The 13,832-nt window shown below is 32.5% G+C and overlaps 2 protein-coding genes across 2 annotated transcripts; one reads left to right on the top strand and one right to left on the bottom strand.

Annotated features, from left to right (window-relative positions):
- The first annotated feature begins 5,088 nt into the window (after positions 1-5,088).
- LOC132640660 (NADP-dependent malic enzyme-like) lies at positions 5,089-10,885 on the top strand. Its single transcript, XM_060357340.1, has 18 exons — positions 5,089-5,373; positions 6,840-6,960; positions 7,061-7,135; positions 7,233-7,384; positions 7,471-7,642; positions 7,738-7,833; positions 7,922-7,993; positions 8,093-8,176; positions 8,254-8,352; positions 8,619-8,666; positions 8,762-8,815; positions 8,914-9,012; positions 9,098-9,187; positions 9,270-9,347; positions 9,624-9,698; positions 9,785-9,875; positions 10,182-10,310; positions 10,406-10,885. Exons 1-18 carry the CDS (start codon positions 5,255-5,257, stop codon positions 10,492-10,494), a joined length of 1,743 nt encoding a protein of 580 aa, XP_060213323.1. The 5' UTR covers positions 5,089-5,254; the 3' UTR covers positions 10,495-10,885.
- A 161-nt stretch (positions 10,886-11,046) lies between these two features.
- On the bottom strand, positions 11,047-12,904 carry LOC132642365 (acidic endochitinase). The gene is made up of 2 exons (XM_060359593.1): positions 12,528-12,904; positions 11,047-11,746 (listed from the first exon to the last, which is right to left on the bottom strand). The coding sequence occupies exons 1-2, from the start codon at positions 12,875-12,877 to the stop codon at positions 11,215-11,217; spliced, it is 882 nt and encodes a 293-aa protein (XP_060215576.1). The 5' UTR covers positions 12,878-12,904; the 3' UTR covers positions 11,047-11,214.
- Between the last annotated feature and the right edge of the window lie 928 nt (positions 12,905-13,832).

A 13,832-nucleotide genomic window follows, 5' to 3' on the forward strand; every position in this document is an offset into this window, starting at 1 on the left:
ATAAAAGGTGTTTTTTCAAAAATCGGCTCTGCCAAACTGTCTTATTGTCTGCGTAGATCTCGAAAAAATACGCAAGTTAAAAAAAAACGCGTAAAACGGACGTCCGAGCGCAAAGTTATGACCATCTAAAGTTTGACCATTTTACAACTAGTTTTTCTCCCTATATTTTTTTAGAATTATATTTATATTCAAAATAAAGTTATGTCTTGATTAATAGTTAGTATGTAATTTAACATTTACTACTCAGTTAATGTGTGACGTTTATTTAACTTATATTTTATTTTTTATTGTTGTTCGCATATATAACACATATTTAATTATTGCATGTGTTAAAATATTTATTTGAGTTAATTAATGAAATTAACTATATGCTTTAAAAATTAAAAAAATTAATATTTTTTTTTTATTAAAAACACAACCGAATATGATTTAAATAGAGGCAACGTCTTACCAAGTATTTGTAAAACGGGGAATTTTTTTTTTTAATCGTATAACGTGGACCGATCCACGTTATACAATATATTTTGTATAACGTGGATCAGTCCACGTTTTACAAAATATATTTGTAAAACGTGGACTGATCCACGTTATACAAAATATATTGTATAACGTGGATCAGTCCACGTTATACGGTTAAATTTTTATTTTTTTATTTTTCGATTTTCGTGTGACAGTTAAAAAAAAGTTTGGGGTATAACGTGGACCAGCCCACGATATACCCCTTTTGGTATATAAATTTTTTATGATGTCCTTTTGATTTATACCGTGTATTTTTATACCCTTTAGGCTTCGGACTCGAATGCAAGTATTAGTAACACACGAATTAAAATTACTAAAATGATAAAAAATAACCTTCATATAGTAAATAATACAATAATTTCCTCTTTGTGCTTCCAAGCAAATCGATGAATAATAAGTTATCCAATATAAAATATGGAATAAGAATGTAAGTATTAATAATACGCGAATTAAAATGACTAAACTGACACAAATAACCTTCATATAGTAAAGAATACAATAATACAAAAAACTTTATGTTCACTCAAATAATTTCACCACTCATTAACATGATCATTTTGATATTTTACATGTGTTTAATTTATAACTTTTATATTCAATCAAATAATTTTCACATATAATAGGACAGAGGAAGTATTGTTTAAGACAAGTGGTTGATTAAGATCGCAAAATTATCCATTTTTCTTTTTGCAAAAAAATAGTACTATTGTATGTGCTAAATTGTTTTATTAGAAAAGCAAACCGCGTCATTGAGTGGACAGGAAGGTCATCAAAGGCTGCTACTTTGCAACATAAATGGAAAGTCCACATATTCATAATAATCAATTATAACTACTTCTGTTCCCCACCAGTCACCACTCTCATGAAGCTAATCCTTTAAACTCCTTTTTATTTCCTTCGTTTTATTTTTATATAATATTATTCCTTATTCTAATTTATTTGTTATTTTTATTTTTAATTTGACTTAGAAAGTGTTATATTTTTTAAAAAATTATTTACCTTTAATGAGATAATTTGTAATAACACAAAGTTTCTAAGGTTAGTTTTAGACCAAATTTTAGATATCTTTTTTTTTTTTTTTTAAGAGGAGCTTTAACGTAACTGGTAAAGTTGTTATCGTATAACCAGGAAGTCATAAGTTCGAGCCGTGAAAACAGCCTCTTGCAGAAACGCTGGGGTAAGACTGCGTACAATAGATCCTTATGATTCGGCTCTTTCTCGGATCTTGCACATAGCAGAAGCTTGGTGCACCAGACTTTTTTTTTTCATTTCTTTCTTTAATTTCGTACAAAATCACATAAATTAAAATCAATGGAAGAACATATTTATAATTTTTCTTTTATCTTTAATGACCAATATTTATAGTCAAATTATATTATGGTATATTTAAAATTTAAGCTTAACTAAAATCTTTCTATTCTCATAATAAATTATAATAGACGAATATTCCAAAATGATTTGACAAATGGGAGTCACGTTCCCGCACTACAACGCCATGACCCTCAATGAGAAAATGACTTTTTGGGCCGCTTCTTTTGCGTTTTGTCTGCCCAGCACTAAAGCCGCCAGACAAGACAATAGTCAATAGGCAATTAAAAATTTCACATGCAGATTTTGAAATTTGTGAAATATTGGAGAAAAGTAAATACTTTCTCCGTTTCATATTATTTGTCTACTTTCATTTTTTAAAAATAAAGTAAAATAAATTTTAACTACTAACATTTTGAGATATATTTTTTCATCATATTAATATAAAAAGAATTGCAACTTATAGTAATTTTTTATATAATTTTTGAATATCTAAATTATGATTTTATATATTGAATTAATCTAATCAAATTTAGCTCCAAAGATTAATCAACTTACTCTCAAAAAGCGAAACAAGACAAATAATATGAGACAGAGGGACTACGTACTTCTTCCGTCTCAATTATGTGATATATTTTGATTGAGACTGAGTTCAAGAAGATAAAAAGAGTTACTTCTTCTGTCTCAATTTTTTTTTTAAATTGTTTAAAAAGAATGTCATATATTGTACTTAGTACTTCCTCGGTCCATATTTAGTTGTCAAGTATATTAAAAATAGATGTCCACCTTTATTTATTCAGCTTGAAAAATCAAGAGATAATTTACCATTTCATGCCTATTTTATCTTTATTATTAATTATTAGGTTGAAAAATTCAACAAATTGTTAGTAGCTGCACAACTTTTAAAGTATGTTTGATTATTTTATATTATTTAGAATTTATAATAATTAGGAATGATATAGTAAACTTGTCATTTTATTTATCGCTCTTTAAGGGGTGTGTCAAGTTTAACTATGGACAAGTAAAAATGGATGAATAGAGTAACATTTTATACCCAATATTCTATATAGCATATTTAAGAACATAAGATTTAAAGCGCATTTTGATACATTACATAGACCATTAGTTTAAGATCAACCTACTCAAAAAGCCTTTTTATTTTCTTAAAGTGTGGAGCCAAATAATGATAAACAAAATGAAACGTGGGATTACTTGTTATTTAATATCGAATATAAATATTCATGTAACTATAAAATTATCTCATTAAAAATATAAAAAGAAATTCAAATTAAGTTATTTTCATATATAAAAACTCTTTTCTGTTCATTTTCTGTTGGCTTAATACCTAGATGGACCCTTAAACTTGACATGTTTTGTAAGATAGGCATATAAACTTACAAGGTGACCAAATAGACACTTAAACTTACTCAAAGTGTATTTTTCAAGTTTTCCAGTTGTTTTGAAAATAAAAACTATATTTTTCAAACACTCACAATTTTCATGGCCAAACAAGCCCTAAATATATCACAAAATATTTTTTTTAAAATGCAAAAATAAGGCAAACGCATATACATGAGACTATAAATGTGCACTTAAACCAATAAATACTCGCTAATCGCAATTTTGCAGCTTTCAATTAACTCGGATTTTTTTTTACACTTGAATAATTAAAAAACAATAACTTTAACCAATAAAAAATCCTTAAAAAAAGAAATTTCAAATTAAGAAATTTCTTTTTTTAAGGATTTTCTTCTCGGCTTTACAGTTTTCTTAATTTGAAATTTCTTTTTTTAAGGATTTTTATTGGTTAAATTTATTGTTTTTTAATTATTCAAGTGTAAAAAAAAACCGAGTTAATTGAAAGCTGCAAAATTGCGATTAGCGAGTATTTATTGGTTTAAGTGCACATTTATAGTCTCATGTATATGCGTTTGCCTTATTTTTGCATTTTAAAAAAAATATTTTATGATATATTTAGGGCTTGTTTGGCCATAAAAATTGTGAGTGTTTGAAAAATATAGTTTTTATTTTCAAAACAACTGGAAAACTTGAAAAATACACTTTGAGTAAGTTTAAGTGTCTATCTGGTCACCTTGTAAGTTTATATGCCTATCTTACAAAACATGCCAAGTTTAAAGGTCCATCTAGGTATTAAGCCTTTTCTGTTTGTATGGTCATTCTTTCGTAATACCCATTCTCGCAGCCACCATCATTTATGCCATACGCGTAGTATTTGGATAACACATAATATTGGTCCGAGCGTTGCCCCTTTTTCTCATATGATTACTTAATTTAGGGTATGTCTCTTCACTCAATTTTGTTTTATAATTAAAAAGTCATTCAACCACTTTCAATAATTTTTTCATTAAATTTTGATGACATGAAAAAAAAAATTTAAGCTAAATTTTAAGAAATAAAATGATACCCATTTTAATTATTTTATTGACCTGCGCCACTTAATTTGACGTGATAAAATTATACAAGTCTTGATATAGATATTTGACCCATATAATTTTAGCTAGTCGGACCAAGTGAGGCGGGTCAATAGAATAATTAGAATGAGTACCTTTTTATTTCTTAAATTTTTTAGCTTAAAATAAAATTTTCATGTCATCAAATCTTAATGAAAAAATCATTCAAATTGGTTGAGCGAGTGACTTTTTATGTAAAATATCAGTAGTTAAGTGATTTTCTATGTGAAATACTAGTAGTTGAATGACTTTTGGTTATAAAATAAAGTTGATTGACTTTCGAAAAGGAGTCTGTTTAGATAGGCTTATGTCTATAAGCTGCAAACAGCTTATAAGCTAAAAAAATAAGTTGGGGTAATCTAATTTTTTTTTTTGGCTTATAAGCTGTTTTCAGCTTATAAGCTGCTTTAGATAAGCTAAGTCAAATGAACCCAATTATTTTTTTGAGCTTATTTTAAGCACAAAATAACTTTAAGCTGGCCAGCCAAACACTTCAAAAAACTAAAAACAGCTTATAAGCCAATTCAAACGGGCTCCTGGACCACTTTAGTTGAGTGGCCATATGAGATTAGCACCCGCCTCTAACTGTCCCTAGTTAACAAATTTAAGAGTATTATATGCCAAATTAGTTAAATATCTATAATGATAGTACGTTAAGAGTTCTTACTGGTCAAAACTTCATCATCATGTATATACAAAGATAGAATATACTAATACAAGGTAGGACCGTAGTACGTAGTCGTTGTGTGAGGAAAGAAATATCAATTCAACTATTGCTAAAAGCAGCGTCGGGAAGAATAACTCTAGAAGGATATACTTCGTCAACTGTTTTCTTTCACACACAAATACTTGTGTGTATATATATATATATATAGTTGGCAAAACTGTAAGAGTTACAAACGAACAGAAGTGTATTATTGTGTGTGAATTAAAGAAGATATTTAAAAGAAGAGAAAATGGAGAGCGAGTTGAAGGAGCAGATATCAACACCAGCGGGTGGCGTTGAGGACATGTACGGTGAGGATTGTGCCACCGAGGATCAGTGCATCACTCCCTGGACTATTGCCGTTTCTAGGTACCTATGAACTCAAAACTTTTGAATTCAATTTTCTCGGAGGAATTCAGAACTTTATGAGTTCCTAAAATGAACTTAAGAACCTATTTTGTCTTAAATTTTTGGAGTTGAAATTTGAAAATTTGAGTTGTTGAAGTTGTGTTTGGACATGCATTTTACCTCAAAAAAATTAAAGTTTTGTGAGGTGAAAGTGAAATTTCTCCTTTGAAACTTGAAAATATTTTGAAGATAACATTTCAAACTCTGATCGAATTTCATGGCCAAACGGATATTTGACAATAATCTGATCTAAAATTTATGGCCAAATGCTGGCTAAGTTAATAACTAGATTGAGTTAATAGTCAAAAGCACATGAGCAATCACCTTTTTGCGAGTTTTACACTCCAACTATTAGTTATTCCACCATGTATGTGTTAAATAGATGGTGATAGTTCAGAAAAAAGGAGCAACTGATCGTTGGTCTGATGTGTGTTTTATATGAAACTGGATTCACATTCAAATATTTATAGATATTTAGTAGATATCTAATATATACTGTATATAGAGTTTGGAAAAAAGCTACTGGATGCCTGAAAATAACACTCTGGATCCGCCATTACTAGTTTCTCCGATCACCACTCACCATGTCCATGCTTATTCACTGATATTATAGTTTTGGTTTCTGGGCATACCCAATTTCCGCCCATCACCTCTACGGTTATTGTCTGATACTTTTAAGTTTAAGTTTCAGCTTCATTTTGTTTGAAATAACTCCGAATTGTTCTGCCTCTGGTTTAATTTGACTCATTAAATATTAATATACTAATCCTATTTTGTACTTCAGTTTTTTTTTTTAGTTTTTCAGATGATATTTCTTTGATTTTAATGCAAGTTTGTTGTCTGTTGTTGATTATTGTGCTGGATTGCAGCTTGTCATACTTTAAATGTCTGATTCTAGCTAGTGTTAGTCTAATTAGAGGCAGCTTCAAGTTGATATACAATAATAATTAGGTTTACATTCAAATATTTATAGATATTTAGTGAATATTTTAAAAAATATATATACAGGGTTAAAGTAAAAGTTACTGGTTCTTGTGAACCAGCAGTCAACATTTTGGATCCGCCTGTGAATCTAATGGTAGAAGCACTATATTTTACTGGAATTCTGCTGAGGTTAAGTTGTATTTTTTTGTGCTTAGTGGTTTTCTTGAACATGTAGATAGATACTATGCTGTCAAGAAAAGTATCTTTTAGATGGATCTGCATTTTATGATGATTGTGCTAGGAAATAACTCTTTAGCTCTTTTTCATGTTCAAGTAACATCTTAACATCCATAAGTATTTCCACTATTTTGATATGTTTATAGTTGATGAAGTAGGATTTAAGCCTGACTCAAAGGTGATGAGATGTTCATGAATTAGTAAGACAAGCAATATTCAGGAAGTTTATAATTTTGATACCATTTATGACTGACTTGTAATAACAGTGGCTACAACTTGTTGAGAGATCCACGTTACAACAAAGGGCTTGCCTTCACCGAGAGAGAAAGAGATGCTCATTACTTGCGAGGCCTTCTTCCTCCTGTGGTTTCCACACAGGAACTTCAGGTAAAATTTGTTACTAATACAGGTCTCAAATCGTGAAATGTATGTGTGTGTGTGTGATCTTTATAAGAACTTTATTAATGTTTTGTGTTATGTCAAATAGGAGAAAAAACTTATGCAATCTATTCGCCAATATGACGTCCCTCTGCACAAATATGTTGCCTTGATGGAATTAGAGGTATCCTTGGAAACATTTGTTGGTTCTGATTTTTCATCTGAAACCAAGAAAGGAATATTGTTATATGCCCAATATTTCTTTTGGTTGTAATTTGCAGGAAAGAAATGAAAGGCTGTTCTACAAGCTTCTTATTGATAATGTAGAAGAGTTACTTCCAATTGTCTACACTCCAACTGTTGGTGAGGCGTGTCAAAAATATGGAAGCATTTTTAAGCGTCCACAGGGTTTATACATCAGCTTGAATGAAAAGTATGAAATTTGCGGGTTAAAGGTTTCTTTTACTGCTTTCACATGATAGTAAATTCAACTGAAGTATGAATAATTTTTATATTCAGGGGAAGGATCCTTGAGGTATTGAAGAACTGGCCTGAAAAATCAGTCCAGGTCATCGTCGTTACTGATGGAGAAAGAATTTTGGGACTTGGGGATCTTGGCTGCCAGGGAATGGGGATACCAGTTGGGAAATTGGCTTTGTATACTGCACTTGGAGGAGTCAGACCTTCAGCGGTACCAAAATTTGTGAATTATTATTATATCCTTGATTCTGTGCCATATTCTTATCTATGAACATTTTCAATCATCAATTTTTCTTGCATATGCAGTGCTTGCCTATAACCATTGACGTAGGGACAAACAATGAGAAGTTACTGAACGACGAGTTCTACATTGGTCTCAGACAAAAGAGAGCAACTGGGCAGGTGAACTTTAGCACCATTCCAGATTACTATGTAGAAGTCTTAATTTTTACGGAAGCTGCTTTTGCCAAAACTTTTTGTCTTCTTTCAGGAATATTATGAATTGCTTCATGAATTCATGACAGCTGTGAAGCAAAATTATGGTGAAAAAATTCTCGTACAGGTCAAATATTTGAAACTTGTCCAATATTACATCAATGAATGGTTCATCACTTTTTTCCCTTGAGATGCCTGAACCTGACATTTATAACTTCATTCTCAGTTTGAAGATTTTGCAAACCACAATGCTTTTGAGCTGTTGGCTAAATATTGTACCACGCATTTGGTCTTCAATGATGATATACAGGTATAGTATATTGTCGCTGTGGCTGTTCTCATAGAGATTGATATGTTCATTTCTGATTGTTGATTACGCTATTGCAGGGGACAGCTTCTGTGGTGCTTGCAGGGCTTATTGCATCCCTTAAGCTACTTGGAGGTGCATTATGTGATCATACATTCTTGTTCCTCGGTGCCGGAGAGGTTATTTTCCATCCTTTTTGATAAATTTGCCGCTCCATCTTGGTTTGTTTTCAGTGCACGAGATTTTACAAACTAAATGGTGTAAAAAATGTATTAAACTGGTAACAGATTCCATAATGACTTAAAATGAAATTAAGTCGCGTGTCGAATGATGATATCTTTCTGTTTCTGCTAGTTTAATTGTCAAAATTGCGATGCATACATAATGAACTATTTATGAGGATCTCAAGGCCAATCGACTCATGTTAATCGCTTCATGATTGCAGGCTGGGACTGGTATTGCAGAACTGATAGCACTTGAAATTTCAAACAAGGTATCAGATTGGTTTATTCGTACAAACTGTAGAACGAAGATTTGCTCTAATTCCAATTAGTTGCACGTAATAAATTTTTATGTTGTTTCCTGCAGACAAACACTCCCGTGGAGGAGACGCGAAAAAAGATCTGGCTTGTGGACTCAAAGGTAGAAAAAATATACGATCTACGATCTCCTTAGAGAAGCTAGTCTCTATTGAGTTTTCATCTTATATAATATCCATCTAAATTAGTGATCATGTACAGGGTCTTATTGTTAGTGGTCGCAAGGAAACACTTCAATCCTTCAAGAAGCCTTGGGCACATGAACACAAACCTGTCAACAATCTCCTAGATGCTGTTAAGGTACGATGAGATCCCCCACCGTCAATTTCCATCTTAAAAACTCATTTTTCTATGGTTTATGAACTCTCCTTGCTCTTAAATTTAGGCCATTAAGCCATCCGTCTTAATTGGGACATCTGGAACTGGAAGAACATTTACGAAGGAAGTAGTTGAGGCCATGGCATCCATGAATAAGGTGATCTGTTTCGTGTTTCATTTCTTTTTACCAAGAAAATTTTTATTTCTTGAGCTGACAGACCGAAAAATAATTTTTTCAGAGACCTCTGATTATGGCTCTCTCAAACCCAACCTCACAAGCTGAATGTACTGCTGAAGAAGCTTATACTTGGAGTGAGGTACGAAGTATCGATTGAGAAACAATTCCAGTTATATATATTTGTCGTCATTTTAGCTTACATTCAGTACAGGAAAAACTAGAATTAGCGATGAACTTTTTCGCTAATCCGTCGTTAAATTGCTCGTAGCTAACACGATTTTTTGATAATCCATCGCTAAATAGGATTAGCATCGGATTTTGTTGTTTAGCTACAAATTTTGTCCGTCTATGATTCATACTTTTTTAGTAGTGATTCATGACACTGACTGGCTTGTCAATTGCCTTTTTTTAAAAGGGTCGCGCTGTTTTTGCCAGTGGAAGTCCATTCCCTTCTTTTGAGTACAACGAAAAAACCTACTTTCCTGGCCAGGTAATTGTGAATGCATATGCTTTCTCTGTTAATAGTCAGTTCAGAATGGAACAATTCCTGATTTCTATTCTCTCCTTGCGATACAGGCAAACAACTGTTACATATTCCCTGGATTTGGTTTTGGTTTGGTCATGTCTGGTACAATCCGCGTGCACGATGACATGCTTTTAGCAGCTTGTAAGTCCAACAGACCAATGATTTCGTGTTGGGGTTCTTTTACTGAAGTCTTCATATCTTCTCAATTAGATGCGATAATTTTCAACACTACTGAAACGGCTAATTACCTTTTGTGGCCGACCTAAAAAATAGTAGCCGGCAAATGTTTATGTTCGGTATATCAAGTATAAATATACATAAATATACACATTATATACATAATTAGTGTATTTGTTTGTATATTTGGCTAGTGTCCGTAATTACGGCCCACGGGCTAAAAAATTTTAAAAAAGCTTTTCTAAAACTAGTTGATTTTCTATGAAACAGCGGAAGCTTTGGCTGCTCAAGTAACCGACGAACATTATGCCAAGGGAATGATATACCCTAGTTTTGCTGATATCAGAAAGATCTCAGCTCACATAGCTGCCAGTGTTGCAGCCAAAGCATATGAACTTGGTGAGTGTATTTCTTTTCATTTTTTGTGTTCTTTTCACCTTTTGTCTTGTCTTGTTTAACTTGAACATTAAACAATTTGGACATTTGTACTCCAGGTGTGGCAACACGTCTCCCTCGACCTGCAGATTTGGTGAAGTATGCTGAGAGTTGCATGTACACTCCTAATTACCGAAGCTACAGATAAATTGATCATTTGACAGGTGATAATATTGTATGCACCAGGGATTTATAGTCCGTTTCGACCTGCCTTTCTTGTAAGCTTTTGTCGTGTAGTAAACTTTCCTTTTTGTCATGACTCGATCAGTAATGGGGTTTGTTGTGTGGTAATCTTGTAGTTGAGTGTCTTGGCATGCTGCCAAAGTAGTTTGTTTTCATAGCCATAAGAGCTATTAGAGGAGCCGCGAAGGTGAATAAATCGAGTTGTCAATGTTATACGGAATTTGATGTCAGATCTTTGTATCTGAATCTACTATATTGTTGTATCTTTCATTTTGAAGAAATGAAAAACACAAAAAGATGTACTTTACATCCTGAAAAATGAAAATATCAAAAAAGATGTACCTTTCATGTTTTAATATGTCATATGAGATATATTTCATTTGGTCTTGCACATCGTACTCTTATGTATTATGCTATGTCAATTTTCATAGTGAATTTCTCACGTATCCACCCAGAAAGAGAGCTCGGCGTATATACACATATATAAAACAAGAACTGGGAAAGCCTCTTTATTCAGTACTATATAACATTATTCATCATATTAATACAAGATGACCCACTATATATGGCCATATATCTCAAGACTACATATAAAACAAGAACTGTGAAAGCCTCTTTATTCAGTACTATATTACATTATTCATAATATTAATACAAGATGACCCACTATATATGGCCATATATCTCAGACTATGGGCTTTATAGCAGAGCTATAACCCTTGTCATAAAATTTAGACCAAAGCATAACACCCCCATACTTTGGCGAACCACTAATTGCTGGTAGAACCTTAGAAACAAGAACACGAGACGGTATAAAACCACTTCCAGCTGCTCTTGGAGATGCCGGCAATCCTAGAAAAATCTTTCCAGCTTGAATATTCGCGGTCCATTTGTTCCAGTAACTTTTTAGATTCTCCGCGTTCCCTCGAGAGTATTGACATGGAGGGTTGTTGTAGAATTGAACCCAAACATAGTCAAATAGGCCAGTTTTGAGTGCCCCATTTAGCCATGCATCTGGAAATGGACATTGTGGAGCTGCACTTAAGTATACTTTTCTTTGTCGACTGAATCCCGAGAGGGCTCTTGCTAGTTCATCCCAGTGTTGTGTTGTTCCACCTTCAATATCGAAATCGATTCCATCTAGAACTGCGTCGCCTAGTGGACGTGAATTTGATTGACCTCCAAGATAGTTGTTCCATAAATAATTTGCTACATTCCTGCAGGGTATTTTGACAAAAAAATAGCATGAAGTTGGTCACGGGAAGTGCAAAAGCTCAAAAAGTGTATAATGGCATTTGACTAGACTGGGAGTCCAGGAAAGAGAGAAATCTTTTTGACATATGCTTAAATTATGTGGTTAAAGATAAAATCATATGCTTAAATTAAAACTGCTCATTGTATTTGGTTTGGTAATGCTACTGCACATGACTTCGAGAGTCAAGATGATATTACCGAGGACGTCTTAATCAGAATATTTTTGCTTCTCACTTCGGACCAATTTAATTAGTCACGTTTTCATATTGCAATTGACGATCTGAATAATCAACTCTTCAACCAATCGTTAGAATCAATAGGTATTTAAATTGTTCATTTGAAAAAATTGGGTTCTCCCAATAACTAAAAAGTATATCATGCCTGAATTTAACTGGGGTTCACGTTGGTGCAGGAACTGGATTTAAAAAAAAAAAAAGATTCTTAGCTTCCAAATACATAAACATATCACTCTTTTTGTATTATATTAAAAAAAGAAAGGTGTCATATACAGAATGTAACAAATAGAGTAGTGTATTTAGACGAGTTTTCCTTGTGTATCAATTCATATAATATTCCAAGGCGTGAGAATGAACAAATTCCTGATATGCTTTACGTGACACGAATTTAGATCAGTCGAGTTAGTGAGTTCCAGACATCAGATGGTTAAATCGAAAAAGAAAAGACTCAAATCAATATTAGATAATCAAAAAGACTAAATTAATTTCCTCTATGGTACTAGCTTGCCTGGCATCATCAGCAGAAGAAAGGTAATAGCTTCCAGCACCACCACCAAGGGAGAGCATAACTTTAATGCCTCTGCTTTGACATGCTCTAATATCATTGCTCAAACCAGTGCATGCACCAGCACTAGGATCACAATGACCAGCTAAGTTCAATACTGGTTTTTGCCCATTCCCAAATACTACAAGGAATGCAATATTGACAATGACATAGTTATTTGATGCACAAGTACTAGCTAAGCTACCTTCATTCCCATTTTGGCCCCAATAAATTACAATTCCCCCTGCTTCTAGTTTTAGTGCTAGGAGAAGTAGCACTAATGCTGAGAAAAGTAAACCATATTTGACACCCATAATTTTTTTAGTGATTTTTTGTTTGCTAACACTCCAAATAATTGGATATCAAGATTGAGTAGCATACCTGTTATTTATAGTTGGTGGTGTGGGAGAAAATGACAAAAATGGTCCCTTATCTTTTGTAGTATGTTCAAAATAGTGCCTTAAGTATCAATTGAGCAGTTTTGGTTCTTTAAATTTGCCAAAGTGAGTACTTGTAATCTCTGTTAACCAGACTCTGATTGTTAAATTTAAACGATTATAAAAATAGAAAATATTTAGGCGGGATTTACATTTGGAAGTACATATTTTGTAATTTATGTTATTTTTGATCTATTTAAAGAGTCTAGTGTAAGTTTTTGATGTGCAAATTGTGTTCTTTTATCTATTACTTGTGTCTAATGTAGCTTTATGTTGCAGTTTCTAGGATTTGACAGAAATTTCTAGTGTTTCTGGCTACATTTTTTTATAGTTCTAGTGAAATAGACTCCCTCCGTCCTATTTTATATGAGGGTGTTTGACTCTGCACGAAATTTAAGAAATAAAGAAGAGTTTGAAACTTGTGATCTAAAACAAACCATAGAAATTTGTGTGGCTAGAAATCATTTAATTAAAGGTAAAAAGATAAATTTTAAATTGAATTGTTACTAAATAAAGAAAGACGTCATTCATTTTGTGACTGGCTAAAAAGGAAAGAGTGTCACAAAATTGGGACGAATGGAGTAACAATTAGAGTTTGATGCATATTTAATGAAGATCAAAGTGCTCACACTACTAAAATCTCTATTTTCCCACTGATTTCCCACTGAAAAATGTTCGGTGGCTATTTTTCCACTGAATATCGGTGGGAAAAGCCAAAATATAGTATTTTCACATAGAAAAATTAGGAAGTTTCTCAGCGTTTTAATGAGAACTTGTTTCCCACCATGAGTTTCCCTAGTGAGCTGGTTCGGTAAGAATGATGTGAGAACAT

The sequence above is a fragment of the Lycium barbarum genome, chromosome 5 (assembly GCF_019175385.1).
Source record: "Lycium barbarum isolate Lr01 chromosome 5, ASM1917538v2, whole genome shotgun sequence".
Lineage (NCBI taxonomy): Eukaryota > Viridiplantae > Streptophyta > Magnoliopsida > Solanales > Solanaceae > Lycium > Lycium barbarum.

Coding starts and splice junctions, on each gene's coding strand:
- LOC132640660 (XM_060357340.1), top strand. CDS start 5,255: ATGGAGAGCGAGTTGAAGGAGCAGATATCAACACCAGCGGGTGGCGTT. Junction 6,961..7,060: donor TTTCCACACAGGAACTTCAG/GTAAAATTTGTT, acceptor TATGTCAAATAG/GAGAAAAAACTTATGCAATC. Junction 7,994..8,092: donor GTGAAAAAATTCTCGTACAG/GTCAAATATTTG, acceptor CTTCATTCTCAG/TTTGAAGATTTTGCAAACCA.
- LOC132642365 (XM_060359593.1), bottom strand. CDS start 12,877: ATGGGTGTCAAATATGGTTTACTTTTCTCAGCATTAGTGCTACTTCTC. Junction 11,747..12,527: donor TCTTCTGCTGATGATGCCAG/GCAAGCTAGTAC, acceptor AATACCCTGCAG/GAATGTAGCAAATTATTTAT.